The sequence below is a fragment of the Thunnus albacares genome, chromosome 8, assembly GCF_914725855.1.
Source record: "Thunnus albacares chromosome 8, fThuAlb1.1, whole genome shotgun sequence".
NCBI lineage: Eukaryota > Metazoa > Chordata > Actinopteri > Scombriformes > Scombridae > Thunnus > Thunnus albacares.
The window spans coordinates 34,074,077-34,096,264 of NC_058113.1; the positions used below are offsets into that span (position 1 = coordinate 34,074,077).

The following is a 22,188-nucleotide window of genomic DNA, read 5'->3' on the forward strand; positions in this document are numbered from 1 at the left end:
ATATTTCTATTATTTCTATTTATATATTTATTTTTTATGTTTATTAGTAAATTGGCAATTAACATCATTTCCACACTTCAAGTTCTCAATCAGTCTGTCTTCAGTGAGCTGCCATGCACAGGTACGTCTGCTGAGCTACGATTGGACAACACTGTTCAGGGGAGAAGTTAATACTCACAAACTCAATAAAGGAAAAAACAGATGCAAAATGATTCATTTCATGTCACTAAGGCGATCAGGATGATGCTCTCCATTACAGCTCTATCCTGTTTCTGATCGGAGGCGTCAACATGACAGGAAATGATGCGAAACTGGTGAAAACAAACATATAAAAGGGAGGAAGTGTGATGTTATTTCTGTCAGTTTGATGGTCAGTCAGCGCTGTTACTGCTGCTGTTTGATCAGATATAACGAGGAAAAAGTTAAATTGACTTATAAAGAAGTAAGGATGGCAGTTTGGGACAAAAAGATTCCCTGGAGCTTCATGCTGTTTCTGGCTGGTAAGAAATGAATTGTATATATTTATATATATATAATTACTGTTATTGGCATTTTCTAAAACATCACATATTTATATTTCTGTCCAAACACAGTTTCTGTTTTTCACATCAAAATCATCAAATCAAGAACTTTGTATTTTCCATCACTCAATCAATCAATCAATCTATCCATTTTTATTTATATAGCACCATATCACAACAGAAGTCATCTCAAGGCACTTTTCACATAGAGCAGGTCAAGACCGTACTCTTTAATTTACAGAGACCCAACAATTCCCCCATGAGCAGCACTTGGCGACAGCGGTAAGGAAAAACTCCCCTTTAACGGGTAGAAACCTCAAGCAGACCCCGGCTCTTGGTGGGCAGCCATCTGCTTTGACCGGTTGGGTTGAGAGAGAGAAAGAGAGAGGGAAAGGGGGAGGGGGGACAGAAGAAAAAAATCACAACAACAACAACAACAAGCACGAGCAGCAACAGCCAGGGAAGGACGCCATCAGGACTGTGAAGGACCGCGAAGCTTCGGCCCGGGACTCAGCTTTTCCTGTGAGATGAGAAAGCACAAAAAACTCCGGGGAAGAAGCAAAGTTAGTGATATGCATTGATGTTACATGAATGCATACAGATGGAGAGGAGGAGTGAGGAGCTCAGTGCATCATGGGAAGTCCCCCAGCAGTCTAGGCCTATAGCAGCATAACTAAGGGCTGATCCAAGGCGAGCCTGGTCGACCCTAACTATAAGCTCAAAAAGGAAAGTTTTAAGCCTACTCTTAAACATAGAGAGGGTGTCTGCACCCCGGACTGAATCCGGTAGATGGTTCCATAGAAGAGGAGCCTGATAGCTGAAGGCTCTGCCTCCCATTCTACTTTTAAAGACTGTAGGGACCACCAGTAAGCCTGCATACTGGGAGCGCAGTGTTCTAGTGGGATAATACGGTATTATGAGCTCTTCAAGATATGATGGTGCCTGACCATTAAGGGCTTTGTAAGTTAGGAGAACGATTTTAAATTCTATTCTAGATTTTACAGGAAGCCAATGTAGTGAAGCTAAAATGGGAGAAATGTGGTCTCTTTTTCTAGTTTTAGTCAGAACACGTGCAGCTGCATTCTGGACCAGTTGGAGAGTCTTTAGAGACTTGTTAGGGCAGCCTGATAATAAGGAATTGCAATAATCCAGCCTAGAAGTAACAAATGCGTGAACTAGTTTTTCTGCATCGTTTAGGGACAGGATGTGCCTGATTTTTGTGATATTACGTAAGTGAAAAAAGGCAGTCCTTGAGATTTGATTTATGTGGGAGTTAAAGGACATATCCTGATCAAAGATAACTCCCAGATTCCTTACGGTGGTGCTGGAGGCCAGGGTAATGCCATCCAGAGCAGCTTTATCATTAGATAATGTGTTTCTAAGGTGTTTAGGGCCAAGCACAATAACTTCAGTTTTATCTGAATTTAGTAGTAGAAAATTGCAGGTCATCCAGGTCTTTATGTCGTTAAGGCATGTTTGGAGTTTGTTTAACTGATTGGGTTCATCTGGCTTCACTGATAAATATAATTGGGTGTCATCTGCGTAACAATGAAAATTTATGGAGTGTTTCCTAATAATATTACCTAAAGGAAGCATATATAAGGTGAATAGAATTGGTCCAAGTACAGAACCTTGTGGAACTCTTAATGCAGTTCCTTTAATGCCAATTAAATGTTCCAGTCTCTGCAAAAGGATTTGATGGTCAATTGTGTCGAATGCAGCACTAAGATCTAACAGGACAAGTATAGAGACAAATCCTTTGTCTGATGCAGTCAGGAGGTCATTTGTGACTTTCACCAGTGCTGTCTCTGTGCTATGATGCGCTCTAAATCCTGACTGAAAATCCTCAAATAAACTATTGTTATGTAGAAAGTCACATAACTGATTAGTTATGTCATAACTGATCACTGTTGTCAAATTAAAGTTATTGTTCAGTTTCCATTTTCCTGAACTCATCTGTCTTCACTCTGTTGTGTTTTTCTGCAGGTGTTGCTGGTGAACTTGTAAAGTATCCACATCCTGTTTGTGCTGTGAAACGGTCGACTGTTACCCTCCCCTGCACCTTCACACCACTGAAGTCCTTCATTCAGAATGGGAAAGAAGTTCCACTGCGGATCGTCAGAGTCCTCTGGTGTGTGAACCATGAAATCTGTCATGGGACCACCCCGTCTGTGTATGACAGCAGGTCAATGATGCCCAACTCTCGTTACCAATACCTGGGAGACATGACGGGAAACTGCACTTTACAGATCAGAAACATTCAAATGATTGACGACGCAACCTTCTACTTCAGAATGGAAGCTGACAACCCTAGAGGACATTTTACTGGGGTGTCAGGAGTGAGAGTCACAGTCACTGGTAAGAGCTTCACATGCTAATAATAACACAAGTATTACTTATTAAGATGAATCAGATTTAGAGTTTGTAGGCCTAAAACCAGGACAGTTTCCTGCTCTGTGCTTTCTGGGACTGTTAGAAGGTTCAAAAGTTATGGCTTGATATGGAGAAATATTAGTGTCGTATGTCTTTATCTCCTTCACTTTGTATTCACAACTATAGTTTAGAGCAGATAAAACATCTGTTGGGCTGGATGATCATTTTCTCTTCTTTGATGTGCAAAAAGTTAAAGTTTTGGAAATCAAACCTCCAACAATTCATGACTGGAAGTTCACTCTGAGAAACTTTTTAAAAATGAAAACTAGTGTAACAAGCAGCTCCAGGAAGTATAGAGGGGGTGTCCTGTGGGACTTGTTGTTGTTGTTGTTGTTATTAGTAACGTTTCTCTGCTTGTTTATTTTGTATGTTTTTTTTATTTGTTTGTTTGTTGTTGTTTCTGTTTTTGCAGTGAACAGGATGTTTGTGTTGATTTGTCTTGTTCTGGTAAATAATAAAAAATAATTCTAATGAGCTTAAAAACATTTTTACAACTTAGTTTTAGAGCTGCAACTAACGATTATTTTCTTAATTAATCTATTAAACATTTGGTCAATGAAATGTTACAAAATAGTGAAAAAATATAATTTATAATGTGCAGAACCTTTTATACATGTCGAAGAAAAACAGCAAATCCTCACATCTAAGAAGTGACGATGTGAACTTCTCTCAGATTTAAAAATAAAAATCAAGTACGAGTGACTGAGGAGAATTTGTGACGTTCCAGTTTTTGGTAAAACAAACTTCTGTTCATCATCATGCAGCCAGATGTTTGTGCCTCAGGCTGTTTCTGCTGGTCTGTCCAGCTTATGTTGTGTAACATCACCTACTGTAGACCTCATGTTGCTTTATGTGCACATTTTAGGATGAAATGTCAGGAACGTTCAGCTCAGATGTTCATCAGGCTGAAACCAGAGATGTATGAAGAGCTTCAGGAGAAGAAATGTTCTTACATGATGTTCCTGAATACTGAAGCAAACCTGTGTAGTTTGATTCTTGTACATTACTGTCACTGTCTTTAAACTTTTAACATGTCTGCTGCATGTACTGATAATAACATCATGTTGACTGCTGCTGCCTCCAGTAATAATCATCTGTGCTCACAGAGAGAAACTAAAATACTTTTTTACTTTAGAACCGGTCAGAATGAGAATAAAGAGCTCCAGTGATGCCGGAGAGCTCTGCCAGAATCAAAAAGTCACACTGAGCTGCACAACATCATTCTGCACCTTCCACCAGCTGGAGGTCACCTGGTTCAAAGATGGCAGCGCCCTCCCACAGTCTGGCCCCGCCCTCCAGCTCGGCCCGCTGACTGCAGAGGATTCTGGGAACTACACCTGTGGTCTGAAAACCAAGAAAATCTCCCCACTGTACGCCGTGCGTGTGGAGGAGGCAGAGGAGAAGGAGAAAGATGAAGGTTTGTTAGATCAGTTTTATCTTTGAGCTGTCAGAAACTCAACAAACTGCGTCTGTAAACACTTTAAACGGACAAGTGCTGACCAACAGGTACTGACAGGTACTGACAGGTACCAACAAACAATGTTGAAATATTGTTGTTACATCATCAACGGACCAATTTAGCTTCTCTGCTCAGGTTTCTGTATACAGTGTTCATTCTGCAGCTTTATACATCCCTGATGTCTTAAATACTTTTTGGGACACGGTCCTGATTAGCAGGCTACACACATGCAAATTTCAGTGGGTGAATACGTGCGTATGATTGGAGGAGAACTAGTACCCATATAGTCCAGTAGAAGGTCTGTGTTTATAGAACCAGGGTTACAATATCGTAACCTTTGTTTCCTCCAGTCTGTTAGAGTCAGTCAGCACTAAAAGTGTTTATTAGCTCAGTTTAACCTGCAGGAGTCTGATCTGATCTGATCTGCAGATAAACATCATGTGATATGATTGAAACTGAACTATGATGTCATAATACAGATAAACTAGATAATGATCACAGAGATGTTTGATCAGTTCAGTTTGGACATTTCTTTAAAAAACGTCTCAGAAACGTTTGATCTGTTTTACAGGCACGAAACTGCTGATTGTTCGTGTGGTTCTGTTCATCCTGCTCACTGTGCTCATCGTCATAGTGACAGCCATCATCATTAAAAGGTAACTGTCACCTTCCTCTCTCTGTAATCATAACTCAGTACATCAGTCTCAAAACATCACCATATGAGAACGTTTCCATGGTTATTCCATCTTTAGATAGACCTGTCAGGTATTGTTTTACATTAGTTTTATCATCATCAGTTTTTATCTCTGAAACAACCTTTTGTTTGACTGTAGCGGATTGTAAATCCTCCACCTAACATTTCATTCATGGAGTACCTCAGGGATCCGTTCTCGGTCCTTTGCTCTTCCCACCTGAAGGTGGCATATAGATAACTTGATTTGAATAATACTACAAGTGTTGCTGGAGTTCTCATCTCTTTGACATCTTTCCCTTCTCTGTGCACCTTGGCTGCCCCATTATCGTAAACTTTTTTGAGTAAATTAATATCTTAGAGTTTTTTTGGACTTCTCAATGTTTTTACATCTTTCTTTACAGAGAACTGAGAGATGTGTGAAGGTGGAGGTGAGTCACAGACAATCACATCAAACTTTTAACACATTACATTTAACATTTAACCTCCATCACATCCTGTTAAAAACAGCAGCAGCTGACGGAGAACAGATTGTTTCTGTCACTCTCACCTCTTTATGTAAAAACTAATTAATGTTCGAATAGCAGCTACTCTGATGTAGGGAACTACAGCTGCATTTAAATGAGGAAGTAACAATTTTGGAAACTCAAAAAAACAGAAAAAACAACAGAAAACAGGAACCTGTTTCATATCAGTCAATGTCATAACATCCTTCATGTCCTCATCCTCTGCTGCAGCTCTCCTTGTTGTCTCTGTCAAAGGTTAAAAAATCACATCAGTCATTAGACACCAGCAGAAGTCTGAGTTTAAATCTGCAGTGATTAGTCGATCGAAAGAAAAAGCCAAACTTTCTTTAGTTCCAGCTTCTCAGATGTGATGATTTATTGTTTTTATTTGTCATGTATGACAGTAAATTGAATATCTTAATGTTTTGGACTGATAGTCAGACAAAACAAGCTAATTGAACACATCACTGTAGGCTCCTTTTCTACTATTTTTTAACATTACATTGAGTAAAAGATTAGTCGCAGCTCTGGTCTGAATATTGACGGACACAAAATCTTTTAAAGCTTTTAACAAAAGTAAACTGCATCATTTAAGGTGTAGGACAGACTTCATACCTGCTCCCTGGAAGATGAACTCTTTAGATTGATCCACTCGTTCATTAAACTACTCTGTATATTATGTCTAATACTATGTCGATTTTTGTTTATTTCTGTATAATTTATTTATGAAACAGATTTTTTCTTTATGTCATTTTTTAAGTCCAACTGAAATTAAACTGACTTTTTTTTGGTCTGCTACAGCAACATATCTGCTCTGTCAATCTGTGTTCTCCTATTAGAAAAAATCAAATACCAATAGGGAGAAATTTATATTTTAAATTCTTTGGTTTCATGATGGTGCCCCCTAGTTTTACATTATTTAGATTAAATACTGTTCCATCATCCGCTTAGCTGGAGTCCTTGTTTCTATACAGCAGATCAAGTCTCTGCAAAGCGATGACGTGTCGTTCTATCATCAGCAGAGCAGATGGTCACACTGAGCCTGATCGCATCCTGCTACACATCACAAGAGCCACAGACTCTGAACAACAACCCACATTAGTGCACCACTAATGTCAGTTAGCAGCTAGATAGCTAACTAGCTGCTCAGCTGCAGCACATTAAACAACTGCTGTCAATCAAACACAGACACCAACACATAACCCCAGCTGCTGTCAATCAAACACAGACACCAACACATAACCCCAGCTGCTGTCAATCCAACACAGACACCAACAACTCCCCAGCTGCTGTCAATCAAACACAGACACCGACACATATCCCCAGCTGCTGTCAATCAAACACAGACACCGACACGTCCCCCCAGCTGCTGTCAACCAAACACAGACACCAACATGCTCCCCCAGCTGCTGTCAATCAAACGCAGACACCAACAACCCCCCAGCTGCTGTCAATCAAACACAAACACAGACACTGACACGCTCCCCCAGCTGCTGTCAATCAAACACAGACACCGACACGTCCCCCCAGCTTCTGTCAATCAAACACAGACACCGACACATCCCCCCAGCTGCTGTCAATCAAACACAGACACCGACACGTCCCCCTAGCTGCTGTCAATCAAACATAGACACTGATACACGCATTTCTGATATTTTTCTTCATTGTAGTGATACAAAACTATTAACAATACATTAAAAAAAATTATGTTGACACATGATGTTGACATGATTCTTGAAAGATCGTTCCTCCAGCTCCACTCTCAGGACAAACTACATTTTCAGATCTTCTGCTGGTCCGACTGTAAGAACAGAGAAATCATCAGGATGTTGTTTCAGATTGTGTTTGTAATTAAAATGTCACTGTTTTCTCCTCCACAGTGATCTGTGAGATTTCTACAGTCTGATTGCTGGTCTTCATCATCAGCTTTGATCCGCTGTGGCTGCTTTCCCTTTTTCTCTTCTTCATCTCATCTGTGCTGTTTGAGCTCTGCTTCCTGTTTCAGCCTGCAGACTTCAGCTGTGACACGAGGGCAGACTGACGTTATCATCTGAATAATAACATATCTGCTCTAATATGATATATTCTGTATAGAAGAACTGTATCTATCTGATCTATATTGTTTACTGTCCATCAGACTCTTTGTTGTCTTCATTTATCAGCTTTGGCTCATTAAGATATTCACAATATTTGTATTTGAAGACACATTGCTATCATAAAAATATGGAGTCTGTTTCACTCAATTTATTTCTTATTTGATTTCACATTTATTTAGCAGCTGCAGTTGGACTTGTGTGGTTAATAAAGTTACATACTGAATCGTTTTCTGTGTTTTGTTGAAAATAGGTCTCAAAAAATGGCCTGAATTTTCGTTATTACTGAATCTAAACATGTTCTTTGGGATTTCACACAAACATGTAGAGCTGCAATTAAAGATTATTTTCATTATCGATTAATCTGCTGATTATCTTCTTGATTAATCCATTACTTGCTTGACCAATAAAACTTCAGAAAACTGTGAAAGATGTCTTCCACAACTTCTGGGATCCGAGGTGATGTCATCACTGTTGTTTTGTCCAATCAGCTTCCAAAACCCAAAGATATCCAGTTTAGTAAAATGTAAAAGAAGAAAAAGCAGCAATTAGAGGGGACATATTTAGATTTTTGTGGTTTTCTGTTATACATATATATGAAATTAATTTACATGGATAAAAGTTATGCAGGAGTTTTTAACACTCAGACTTTGTGGACTACAAAATCTGTGTTTTTACAAACTTGTTTGTTTTTATCTAGTAGATAGTCAACTGTATTTAGTGATGGTGTTTTATTACTATACATCTTTGGTTTGCATTGTTGAGCTAATCAGTAAGTATGTGAAACTTCACAGATAAACAACAATCATAACAATAACAACAACAGCAGCAACAGCAACAGCAGCAGCCAGGGAAGGATGCCAACAGGACTGTGAAGGACCTCAAAGGCTCGGCCTACAACCCAGGGTTTCCTTCGAGATGAGAAAGCACAAAAAACTCTGGGGAAGAAGCAAAGTTAGTGACATGCATTGATGTTACATGAATGCATACAGATGGAGAGGAGGAGGAGGAGAGAGGAGCTCAGTGCATCATGGGAAGTCCCCCAGCAGTCTAGGCCTATAGCAGCATAACTAAGGGCTGATCCAAGGCGAGCCTGGTCGGCCCTAACTATAAGCTTTATCAAAAAGGAAAGTTTTAAGCCTACTCTTAAACATAGAGAGGGTGTCTGCACCCCGGACTGAATCTGGAAGATGGTTCCACAAGAGAGGAGCCTGATAGCTGAAGGCTCTGCCTCCCATTCCACTTTTAAAGACTGTAGGAACCACCAGTAAGCTGCATACTGGGAGCGCAGTGTTCTAGTGGGATAATACAGTATTATGAGCTATGTGGGGGTTAAAGGACATATCCTGATCAAAGATAACTCCCAGTGGTGCTGGAGGCCAGGGTAATGCCATCCAGAGTAGCTATATCATTAGATAATGTGTTTCTAAGGTGTTTAGGGCCAAGCACAATAACTTCAGTTTTATCTGAATTTAGTAGTAGAAAATTGCAGGTCATCCAGGTCTTTATATCGTTAAGGCATGTTTGGAGTTTGTTTAACTGATTGGTTTCATCAGGCTTCATTGATAAATATAATTGGGTGTAATCTGCATAACAATGTTTATGTTTATTTATGGAGTGTTTCCAAATAATATTACCGAATGGAAGCATATACAAGGTGAATAGTATCGGTCCAAGTACAGAACCTTGTGGAACTCTGTGTCTAACTCTTGCCTTCATGGAGGATTCATCATTAACATGTACAAACTGAAATCGGTCTGATAAATAGGACTTAAACCAGCTTAATGCAGTTCCTTTAATGCCAATTAAATGTTCCAGTCTCTGCAAAAGGATTTGATGGTCAATTGTGTCGAATGCAGCACTAAGATCTAACAGGACAAGTACAGAGAGAAATCCTTTGTCCGATGCAGTTAGGAGGTCATTTGTGACTTTCACCAGTGCTGTCTCTGTGCTATGATGCTTCTAAATCCTGACTGAAAATCCTCAAATAGACTATTGTTATGTAGAAAGTCACATAACTGATTAGAGACTGCTTTCTCAAGGATCTTAGAGAGAAATGGAAGGTTAGATATAGGTCTATAAATGGCTAAAATGCCTGAATCAAGAGTAGGCTTCTTAAGAAGAGGTTTAATTACAGCTACTTTAAAGGACTGTGGTACATAGCCTGTTACTAAAGACAGATTGATCATATCTAGTAAAGAAGTGCTAACTAAGGGTAAGGCTTCCTTAAGCAGCCTAGTTGGGATGGGGTCTAAGAGACAGGTTGATGGTTTAGCTGAACAAATCATTGAAGTTAGTTCAGGAAAGTCGACTGGAGAAAAACAGTCCAAATATATGTCAGGATTTACAGCTGTTTCTAAGGTACCTGTGTTTTGGGAGAAATTGGTGCCTGTCTAGGGCAGGAGGTGGTTCATTTTGTCTCTAATAGTTAGAATTTTATCATTAAAAAAGCTCATAAAGTCATTACTACTGAGAGCTATAGGAATACATGGATCAATAGAGTTATGACTCTTTGTTTGACACAATGGATAATATAACAAGCTTTTAAAATACAACACATTGTTAAACATGAAACCAGTGGTTTACAACCTCTTTAGATTTTTTACATTTACACACTACATTTATACCAGAGGGGCCGGATTCATATCAGAGGTGCGGAGGCCAAAAAGTGTGTGTGTGTGTGTGTGTGTGTTTACCATCCTCCCACATTCTTTTTAAGTTGCTTATAACTATATCTCTGCAAATGCCCCGAGAATCCAACACTTGTAGTAATGTTGTTTAAGTCTGTTTAAGCCGTTAACTAGCTGAACTAACCTTAACCAGGGTCTTATATCTGATGTAATATGACAACAAGGACCAACCCACTCAACCCTATGTCACTGGTACACTCAGATACTTGTGTAAACTTTACATGTTAATAGACAGAACACAGTTGGAAGTTCAAGTTCGACTGATATTCACTCCAAACAGGAATAAGAGTTTCATAGAAAATGAACAATGAGATGAGCAGCAGAGCTGAGTGTGTGGGTTGCGCCCATGAAAAATTTGCCAAATCTTCTCTGCCAAACAGCTTATTCCGCCATGCATCCCACAAATGCATGTTCCTAACAAATGTGGCACCATTTAAAAGGGAAATAAACAGGCTTTCCAACAGTATAAGATTTATTGCCAAGAAGCATTGTTACAACAAAAAAATAATCTACCAAACACAAATTTCCGTACTTTTTGTGCTATATTTATATACACTACATTTATACACCACATTCATACATTTATAGATTTATACACTACACTCATACATTTGCACACTGTGAATTCGGACACTCACAAAATAAATAAATAAAATAAAATAAAATAAAAATGGTGGACAGTAAAAAAATAAAAATAAATAAAAGACATCTTGTGTCCAGGAGGAAAACTTTAAAAATGAACAATATTTACATATTCAGAGATTCTGGAGTCTTTGATGAGAGAGAAGGAACAGATTTTAAAGTACTCTTTTTGTGAAAAAACCATGTCAGACACACATTATTGTTGCCAGTAGAGTATTTTTATAAGTCTTAATACATGGGATCTGTAGACTAAACAGCAGGAAGCTAAAGTCTGTTATCTTGTGTTTCTGGCTGCTGCCTCAGGTCTCTTCCAGTGTGATATAACTGAAGCAGCCACTTATACTTATTAACATCTTATTACCTGTTTACTGAAACTATGTTGTGAAAGGAGGAAAAGGAATAAAGAAAAGTCCATTAATGACTGTCTGACTGACACAAACACAACATGTTTGTTTTATAGGTGATGAAGCTGTTATATTATTATATATTTCTATTATTTCTATTTATATATTTATTTTTTATGTTTATTAGTAAATTGGCAATTAACATCATTTCCACACTTCAAGTTCTCAATCAGTCTGTCTTCAGTGAGCTGCCATGCACAGGTACGTCTGCTGAGCTACGATTGGACAACACTGTTACAGCACCTCTGCGTGACATCAAAGATATGTTTCTGATCAGAGGTGTCAACATGACAGGAAATGTTGAGAAACTGGTGAAAACAAACAGATAAAAAGGAGGAAGTGTGATGTTATTTCTGTCAGTTTGATGGTCAATCAGCGCTGTTACTGCTACTGTTTGATCAGATATAACAAGGAAAAAGTTAAATTGACTTATAAAGAAGTAAGGATGGCAGTTTGGGACAAAAAGATTCCCTGGAGCTTCATGCTGTTTCTGGCTGGTAAGAAATGAATTGTATATATTTATGTATATATAATTACTGTTGTTGGCATTTTCTAAAACATCACATATTTATATTTCTGTCCAAACACAGTTTCTGTTTTTCACATCAAAATCATCAAATCCAGAACTTTGTATTTTCCATCACTGTTGTCAAATTAAAGTTATTGTTCAGTTTACATTTTCCTGAACTCATCTGTCTTCACTCTGTTGTGTTTTTCTGCAGGTGTTGCTGGTGTAGTTGTAAACTATCAACGTCCTGTTTGTGCTGTGGAAGGGTCGACTGTTACCCTCCCCTGCACGTTCACACCAGTGAAGTCCTTCAATCAGAATGGAAAAGAAGTTCCACTGCGGATCGTCAGAGTCCTCTGGTGTGTGAACCATGAAATCTGTCAGGACCCCACCCCGTCTGTGTATGACAGCTGGTCAACGATGCCCAACCCTCGTTACCAATACCTGGGAGACATGAAGGGAAACTGCACTTTACAGATCAGAGACATTCAGATGAAGGACAACACAACCTTCCGCTTCAGAATGGAAGCTGACAACGAAAACGGACATTTTACTGGGAGGTCAGGAGTGAGAGTCACAGTCACTGGTAAGAGCTTCACATGCTAATAATAACACAAGTATTACTTATTAAGATGAATCAGATTTAGAGTTTGTAGTCCTAAAACCAGGACAGTTTCCTGCTCTGTGCTTTCTGGGACTGTTAGAAGGTTCAAAAGTTACGGCTTGATATGGAGAAATATTAGTGTCGTATGTCTTTATCTCCGTCACTTTGTATTCACAACTATAGTTTAGAGCAGATAAAGCATCTGTTGGGCTGGATGATCATTTTCTCTTCTTTGATGTGCAAAAAGTTAAAGTTTTGGAAATCAAACCTCCAACAATTCATGACGGGAAGTTCACTCTGAGAAACTTTTTAAAAATCAAAACTAGTGTAACAAGCAGCTCCAGGAAGTATAGAGGGGGTGTCCTGTGGGACTTGTTGTTGTTGTTGTTATTAGTTAACGTTTCTCTGCTTGTTTTTTTTATTTGTTTGTTTGTTGTTGTTTCTGTTTGTGCAGTGAACAGGATGTTTGTGTTGATTTGTCTTGTTCTGGTAAATAATAAAAGATAATTCTAATGAGCTTAAAAACATTTTTACAACTTAGTTTTAGAGCTGCAACTAAAGATTATTTTCTTAATTAATCTATTAAACATTTGGTCAATGAAATGTTACAAAATAGTGAAAAAATATCATTTATAATGTGCAGAACCTTTTATACATGTTGAAGAAAAACAGCAAATCCTCACATCTAAGAAGTGACGATGTGAACTTCTCTCAGATTGAAAAATAAAAATCAAGTACGAGTGACTGAGGAGAATTTGTGACGTTCCAGTTTCTGGTAAAACAAACTTCTGTTCATCATCATGCAGCCAGATGTTTGTGCCTCAGGCTGTTTCTGCTGGTCTGTCCAGTCTCATGTTGTGTAACATCACCTACTGCAGACCTCATGTTGCTTTATGTGCACATTTGAATGAAAATGTCAGGAATGTTCAGCTCAGATGTTCATCAGGCTGAAACCAGAGATGTATGAAGAGCTTCAGGAGAAGAAATGTTCTTACATGAGGTTCCTGAATACTGAAGCAAACCTGTGTAGTTTGATTCTTGTACATTACTGTCACTGCCTTTAAACTTTTAACATGTCTGCTGCATGTACTGATAATAACATCATGTTGACTGCTGCTGCCTCCAGTAATAATCATCTGTGGTCACAGAGAGAAACTAAAATACTTTTTTTTACTTTAGATGAACCTAAAATGAGAATAAACAGCTCCAGTGATGCCGGAGAGCTGAGCCAGAATCAAAAAGTCACACTGAGCTGCACAACAACAACCTGCACCTTCCACCAGCTGGAGGTCACCTGGTTCAAAGATGGCAGCGCCCTCCCACAGTCTGGCCCCGCCCTCCAGCTTGGCCCGCTGACTGCAAAGGATTCTGGGAACTACACCTGTGGTCTGAAAACCAATAACAAGACAATATCCCCGCCGTACGCTGTGCGTGTGAAGGAGGCAGAGGAGAAGGAGAAAGATGAAGGTTTGTTAGATCAGTTTTATCTTTGAGCTGTCAGAAACTCAACAAACTGTGTCTGTAAACACTTGAAACAGACAAGTGCTGACCGACAGGTACTGACAGGTACTGACAGGTACCAACAAACAATGTTGAAATATGTCGTTACATCATCAACGGACCAATTTAGCTTCTCTGCTCAGGTGTCTGTATACAGTGTTCATTCTGCAGCTTTATACATCCCTGATGTCTTAAATACTTTTTGGGACATGGTCCTGATTAGCAGGCTACACACATGCAAATTTCAGTGGGTGAATACGTGCGTATGATTGGAGGAGAACTAGTACTCATATAGTCCAGTAGAAGGTCTGTTTATAGAACCAGGGTTACAATATCGTAACCTTTGTTTCCTCCAGTCTGTTAGAGTCAGTCAGCACTAAAAGTGTTTATTAGCTCAGTTTAACCTGCAGGAGTCTGATCTGATCTGCTGATAAACATCATGTGATATGATTGAAACTGAACCATGATGTCATAATACAGATAAACTAGATAATGATCACAGAGATGTTTGATCAGTTCAGTTTGGACATTTCTTTAAAAAATGTCTCAGAAACGTTTGATCTGTTTTACAGGCACGAAACTGCTGATTGTCCGTGTGGTTCTGTTCACGCTGCACACTGTGCTCATCGTCATAGTGACAGCCATCATCATCAAAAGGTAACTGTCACCTTCCTCTATCAGTAATCATTACTCAGTACATCAGTCTCAAAACATCACCATATGAGAACGTTTCCATGGTTATTCCATCTTTAGATAGACCTGTCAGGTATTGTTTTACATTAGTTTTATTTCTGTCTCTCTGAAACAACCTTTTGTTTGACTGTTGCGGACTGTAAATCCTCCACCTAACATTTCATTCATGGAGTACCTCAGTCCTTTGCTCTTCCCTTTCTATATCCACCTGAAGGTCGCATATAGAAAGGGAAGATGTCAGATGTTAAACATGATCAAACTTCTAAAACTTGAGTTGAACATATGTAGAGATGCTGCCTGCAAATCGAAAGTCAGGGTTTCAACCTGCTCTTAACGCTTCGTTTGCAATGTTTTTTTCTACCTTGCTGATGAGCTGACGTCAGCTCGTTGCATATGCCCATAAACAGCCGTCTGTTCTGTAGCATTTATTGCTAAGGTGGTTGCTAAGGTGTTTCCATGTGTTGTTCAGCTTCAACATGTTTGGATGGATTTGAGAAGTTGACATTTGGAGTAAAGAAGGAGAAAAAGAAGTGAAATCCTGCCACTATAGTTTGTTTACATAGCCTCTGGAGCCAGAGGAAGCTTCCTGAAGCTGACCAATCAGAACAGAGTGGGCTCATCAGGAGGCGGGGCCTTAAAGAGACAGGAGCTAAAACGGTCTGTTTCAGACAGAGGCTGAACTGAGGGGCTGCATAAAGGACCAGTAGAAGATAAATAATCAGTTTTTAACTGGAAATCATGCAAAGATATTCCAGTAGAGCCCCAGAATATAAATATACACTTGGAAATGTGCAGAATATGTGTCCTTTAACCGCTTGGCTGCCCCATGATCGTGAACTTTTTTGAGTAAATTAATATCTTAGAGTTTTTTTTGGACTTCTCAATGTTTTTACATCTTTCTTTACAGGACATGTGTTTGCAAGAAAGCAGCAGCAGCAGAGAACTCAGAGACGTGTGACGGTGGAGGTGAGTCACCGATAATCAAACAAACTTTTAAAACGTTACATTTAACATTCAACCTCCATCACATCCTGTTAAAAACAGCAGAAGCTGGTGGAGAACAGATTGTTTCTGTCACTCTCACTTCTTTATGTAAAAACAAATAATGTTTGAATAGCAGATACTCTGATGTAGGGAATATGGGTGTGCCCGCATACAAATACGTAATTTGGCAAAGCACAAATAGTGTTTTTTTTTTACGAATATTTGTTTAATACAAATATTTTTAAAATTATTTGCTTTCCAGAAGAAAAAAACATGCATGCAGGTCGATTACATCACTATCTCAGTGTCTCTCCTCTGCTCCGCGGTGACGTCTATCAGCAGGTCTCAGTGAGGGGAGTCACATCCGCCTGCTGCATGACGCACATTTCCTTATTTGGACATCAGTCCTGGAGTTGGGGGTGTTCCCCAGAGATAAAGTTGAGTTACTGACACAAGCAAAGTGCTCTCAAGAGACTCTCCATAACCTGTTGTTCCCCTTCTCCTTTCCACAAAGTTAGGTTGTAAAGAATAGGCAATAAATGAAAAGTGCAAAACAATAATCACATTTGAAGTTCTTCCCTTTATGTTACACACTGTGCTGTCTGTGTGTTATGGGTGTATAAATAGGTAGAGGTCTGTCTGCAATGAGGTGATGAGTAAAGTTTTATCTCAGTAGTCAGCGCAGTCGTCTATGATCTGGGAGACTCCAGTTAGAGACCCGGTGTGGGGACGTCGTCCTTCATAAGGTAGTTTATTCATGAACACTGATTGTAACACTTTAATTTTCTAAAATTAAAAGTGTAATAAAAACAAAAACAGGATTTTAAAGTCTCTTTCCACTTTTATTCGAATACAAATAAAAATACAGATAATTTAACTGCCTCAGCAAATACAGATACAAATACAAATACTGGGCTCTCTGCACATCCCTAGTAGGGAACTCTAGCTGCATTTAAATGAGGAAGTGACAATTTTGTAAACTCAAATAACAGAAAAAACAGCAGAAAACAGGAACCTGCTTCATGTCCTCATCCTCTGCTGCAACTCTGTCAAAGGTTAAAAAAATCACATCAGTCATTAGACACCAGCAGAAGTCTGAGTTTAAAGCTCAAAACGTTGTTTAGTTCCAGCTTCTCAGATGTGATGATTTATTGTTTTTATTTGTCACATATGACAGTAAATTGAATATCTTAATTTTTTGGACTGATAGTCAGACAAACCAAGCTAATTGAACACATCACTTTAGGCTCTTTTTCTACTATTTTTTAACATTTCTTTGATTATAAGATTAATCAATAACAAAAATAACCGTTAGTCGCAGCTCTGGTCTGAATATTGATGGACACAAAATCTTTTAAAGCTTTTAACAAAAGTAAACTGCATCATTTAATGTGTAGGACAGACTTCATACCTGCTCCCTGGAAGATGAACTCTTTAGATTTTATTGATCCACTCGTTCATTAAACTACTCTGTATATTATGTCTAATACTATGTCGATTTTTATTTATTTCTGTATAATTTATTTATGAAACAGATTTTTTCTTCATGTCATTTTTTATGACTTTTTTTTGGTCTGCTACAGCAACATATCTGCTCTGTCAATCACTCGTTCTGTGCAACACGCTGTCTCTCTGTGACTTATAACTGCAGCAGTTTGTTTACTTTTCAATCAAACACAGAAACCGACACGCCCCCCCCCCCCCCCCCCCCCCTCCACCCCCCCCAGCTGCTGTCAATCAAACACAGACACCGACACGCTCCCCCCAGCTGCTGTCAATCAAACACAGACACCGACACGCTCCCCCCAGCTGCTGTCATTCAAACACAGACACCAACACCCCCCCAGCTGCTGTCAATAAAACACAGATACCGACACGTCCCCCCCCAGCTGCTGTCAATCAAACACAGACACCGACACGCCCCCCCCCAGCTGCTGTCAATCAAACACAGACACCAACACCCCCCCAGCTGCTGTCAATAAAACACAGACACCAACATGCACATTTCTGATATTTTTCTTCATTCTAATGATACTAGACTATTAACAGTACATTTAAAAGAACACATGATGTTGACATGATTTTTGACTGCAAAGAGGGACCATTAAATGTGACTTCAGTTGGACTTCATATATCAGCTGATGTATTTTAATAAACCTCATGCCATATTTTTCAGTCCTATCTTCACATGTTTATAATAATACTTTTAACAAAAAGAAATGATCTTTCCTCCAGCTCCACTCTCAGGACAAACTACATTTTCAGATCTTCTGCTGGTCCGACTGTAAGAACAGAGAAATCATCAGGATGTTGTTTCAGATTGTGTTTGCAATTAAAATGTCACTTTTTTCTCCTCCACAGCGATCTGTGAGATTTCTACAGTCTGACTGCTGGTCTTCATCATCAGCTTCGATCTGCTGTGGCTGCTTTCCCTTTTTCTCTTCTTCGTCTCATCTGTGCTGTTTGAGCTCTGCTTCCTGTTTCAGCCTGCAGACTTCAGCTGTGACACGAGGGCAGACTGACGTTATCATCTGAATAATAACATATCTGCTCTAATATGATATATTCTATATATCTGTATATAAGAACTGTATCTATCTGACCAGCTGCTTTCACATGAAGAATCATTCTGTTTTTAATGGTGTCCAGATATTGTTTACTGTCCATCAGACTCTTTGTTGTCTTCATTTATCAGCTTTGGGTCATTAAGATATTCAGAATATTTGTATTTGATGTAACATTGCCATCATAAAAATATTGAGTCTGTTTCACTCAATTTATTTATTTATTTTATTTATTTAATTTCACATTTATGTAGCAGCTGCAGTTGGACTTGTGTGGTTAATGAAGTTACATACTGAATTGTTTTCTGTGTTTTATTGGAAATAGGTCTCAAAAAATGGCCTGAATTTTTATTATTAATAAATATTTATATTATTACTAAATCTAAACATGTTTTTTGGGATTTCACACAAATATGTAGAGCTGCAATTAAAGATTATTTTCATTATCAATTAATCTGCTGATTATCTTCTTGATTCATCCATCACTTGCTTGACCAATAAAACTTCAGAAAACTGTGAAAGATGTCTTCCACAACTTCCGGGATTTTGTGGTTTTCTGTTATTTATTTGAATTTATTATGAATTTACATGGATAAAAGTTATGCAGGATTTTTTAATACTCAGACTTTGTTGACAACAAAATCTGAGTGTTTTTACAAACATTTTTTGTCTAGTGATCTTAGTGATGGTGTTTTATTACTGTACCTGTTTGCTTTACATTGTTGAGCTAATCAGTAAGTATGTGAAACTTCACATTTTGTCAGGATATTCAATTTTTTGTCATAAACTTAAAGAACAGGTTCCCAGTGTCTCCAGTGTCTTTTAAACCAGCAGTCAGGTGTCCATATGAAAAGTGAAAGAGGTTTTCCTCGCTGTAATCATTCCTCCTGTTCATACTGGATATTAAAAGATCCTTCAAATGTGCTTTCAATGGAAGTGATGGAGGCCAAAATCCACAGTGTGTCCACACAGTCATTTAAAAGTCTGTGTGAAGTTTCTATTCAGCTTCAGCAGTCTGAGTTAGTCATATCAAGTGAATATCTGACACATTTACAGTCTTTTTAGCATCAAATTCCCTCTTTGTGTTTCCTTGGACAGTGTTTGTCCTGTTGAGCTGCAGGTGGAAGTATAGTAACAATTAAAGCTGCAAGCAGCGATGAGCGGGCCCTCGCACCCTTGCGTACATCGAGGTGCGGCACAGTCAAAGGGCTTCTGTGACAGGCATGTAGATGTCTTCAGACCCCGGCTGTTTTCAGACAGTGCAAGAGAAGATTAACATCACTTCCTTTGTCCACTATTTTGCCTGCTGCTGGGGCTGCTTCGTTGAAATTTCGTAGGGGGCGCTATTCAGCCAGTTTGAATTACTGATTGAATATTGTCATGTAGACGTGTTCAGGCCTGGACTGTTGTGAAACATGTAAAGTTTGGTGCCGACTGGAGCATTTGAACTAAAGTTAGTGCAACTTCTTCTGTCATGGTGAAACATCAAATCTCAACAGTGTGAGGATGAGAATTTTCTGCAGGGTGAGACATGTCTGTCTTGCTCACACCTGTGTCATCAAAATTAAGCAAGTTTTGGGCCCATTCACTTGAATTTCAATTAGTAAATTGAAAATTCTTGATGAGTTTGTGTGTAAAACAAATTAATTTCCTAATTTTCATCAAGTCTATTTTTAGAAAGGTAAAGACTTACACCTGACTGTGTACTGTCAGGTGTGTAGAGACAATAAGTAACTGCAGAAAAATACTCATATATTTGAATGGAGAGTGTGAGTGAACCGCTAGGTGCTCGGGCCCTAATAAAGGAAAAACTGCAGTACAGAGCTACAAATTTTAGTTTTGATGGTATTTTTCTACAGCACTTTATCACTAAACTGTCACCCTCACTCCATTTTTTCCCTTCCCCTCATAGGTCATCCCCACTACTGCATTATAAATATAAGACCTATAATTATTGTAAAATAAATGATAATAACACCAAACTTCATTTATCACAAAGTTTGTATATAATGTACTATATGTATATAGGCCTTTCTGCTGTATCCTACAAAAATGAGCTGCACTCAACCCCCACACAAGTGGCGGCTGGTGACTCAAAAAATTGGGGAGGACAGGGGGAAAACCAACATGGAATCTTACAACAAACCGCAGCGAACTATATCATTGTCCCCCACCTGATGAAATGCTCATGACTTGTACTTACAGCAGTTTGTTTACTTTGTCTTAAATGAGACATTCAATTTTGCAATTAATCTGCGGTTGCCGCATATGCCTGCCGAACTGTGGGGGGGCAATCTGAACGGATCATGGATCAACTATGATCAGTTACATCACTAGTTACCACTTGTTATTCTAGTTACTTTAAGCTTATGACTCAAAATACGGCTCAGCTTAAAAATGAACTAAAGATACTGTCAGAAGCAAGCAGCCAGACCTCCTGCACTCATTCACTAATCACATCAACAGGTGACTGAACAACCACTCAATTAAAAACGGGATCAATTCCACATGAATGAGTGAGTCCAGACAACTCACTGTAACTTCAACAAGCAAACTACCCACAACACATTATATAGATATATCTGTGCTGCATTCCTGTTGAGGAGATAAATTCACACAACAGCCACACAGAGAGACATTTAACGATCAGAGATGAAATTAGCGACAGAGAGACAGAAGCTGTATCTGACTCACGTTATCTGATGTCTTCTTTCTACCATGGAGATGAAGTATTCATGTCATAACATCCATTTGTGGCTGTTGGTCATCTTGTTTGTTAGTTAACAGAACTTTATGAGTGCTGCTTAACCAGTCTGATATCATTAGCAACAATGACAAACAAGCTAACTCTCCTGGTTGTTTCTCCGGTTGCTTCTCTCTCCAGCTGTTCCCTGGCGGTGTCCTGCTGCTGCTGCGCTGCACAGTCCAGATCATTTCTCCCATTAGCTTAACAACAGTCCTTAACAGTCCTTCCGTGGATGTATAAAGAGTCCTTCAGGCTGCAACAACAAGCCAGCTGTTGCGTTGGCTAACGCAAGGAGCTATCTACTGCTGCTACTCTGCCTTACAGTGGAGAGAATTGAAGATGAATTCTGGAAACTATCATTGGACCAACTCCATGTCAATATTGCATTCTGGTTGTTGATTGGTTAGGGAGGCCGTCCTCCCTTGGAGCATCATTTTGTGAGAGAGAAAAAATATGTTGTAAATAATACTGAGATTTGGTAATGGTTAATTTCAACCAAATATTCTTTTTTATATTTTGATCTCCCTCTTGCCTCTCAAAAAACAGGAGGATCAACCTCCTCTGCCGCTATGGACCAGCCTCCACATTCTCCTCTCAGTTGGAGAAGATAATGTTTAAGTACTCTTCTTGTGAAATCTCCTCATAAATCCTGTTACTTTGGCCAAATCTTACATTGAAAATCATAATTTTGTAGGAAATTTCGTTGGGAGTCCATTGATACAGGTTTGAAAGTGGTCAGACTTATAGTTTAGATGTCAGAAGCCTCTGTTTGACACAAAGTTCATGCCTCCCTATTGCTTATCATTGTAAGGTGTGATGTGGCACTGCAACTTTCGGGGCTTATAAAATCCAAACCGTTCAAGTTATTACAAAGTTTTTAACTACTTTTTTTCAGCATAGTGTCATAAGTCATGTATCAAAGTTTGAAGTCGACACCCTTAATGCTCTCGGAGGAGATTGCGTTTGTTCGGGGGCCAAAATTGACAGGCTAATTGCAGACTTCCTGTTGGATTTAGGTCAGGGGTGTCAGCATATGATTTGTGGGTCTTAATGAGACGAATAATTGAGTTTTGGTTCGACCATTCTACGACATTCCTACGGGCTGTGCCAGCCATTTTAGTTACATAGGTGGCACTAGAGAGCACATTTT

The 22,188-nt window shown here is 38.9% G+C and overlaps 2 protein-coding genes across 3 annotated transcripts; both read left to right on the plus strand.

The window, feature by feature from the left end:
* Positions 1-448: 448 nt before the first annotated feature.
* LOC122988125 (HEPACAM family member 2-like) lies at positions 449-4,304 on the plus strand (the record flags this gene model as incomplete). Its single annotated transcript, XM_044360286.1, has 3 exons — positions 449-500; positions 2,508-2,879; positions 4,090-4,304. Coding segments are annotated over exons 1-3 (639 nt in total), but the record flags the coding sequence as incomplete, so codon positions are not given.
* Positions 4,305-18,267, plus strand: LOC122987458. Of its 2 annotated transcripts, XM_044359353.1 has the most exons (6): positions 11,584-11,936; positions 12,162-12,533; positions 13,731-14,018; positions 14,624-14,708; positions 15,652-15,710; positions 18,090-18,267. In XM_044359353.1, the coding sequence occupies exons 1-6, from the start codon at positions 11,804-11,806 to the stop codon at positions 18,113-18,115; spliced, it is 963 nt and encodes a 320-aa protein (XP_044215288.1). In that variant the 5' UTR covers positions 11,584-11,803; the 3' UTR covers positions 18,116-18,267. The 2 variants fall into 2 exon arrangements, 1 of the variants encoding a protein (XP_044215288.1); XR_006404495.1 differs by lacking the exons at positions 11,584-11,936; positions 12,162-12,533; positions 13,731-14,018; positions 14,624-14,708; positions 18,090-18,267 and adding exons at positions 4,305-4,371; positions 4,985-5,069 and having other exon boundaries at positions 15,652-15,696.
* The last annotated feature ends 3,921 nt before the right edge of the window (positions 18,268-22,188 follow it).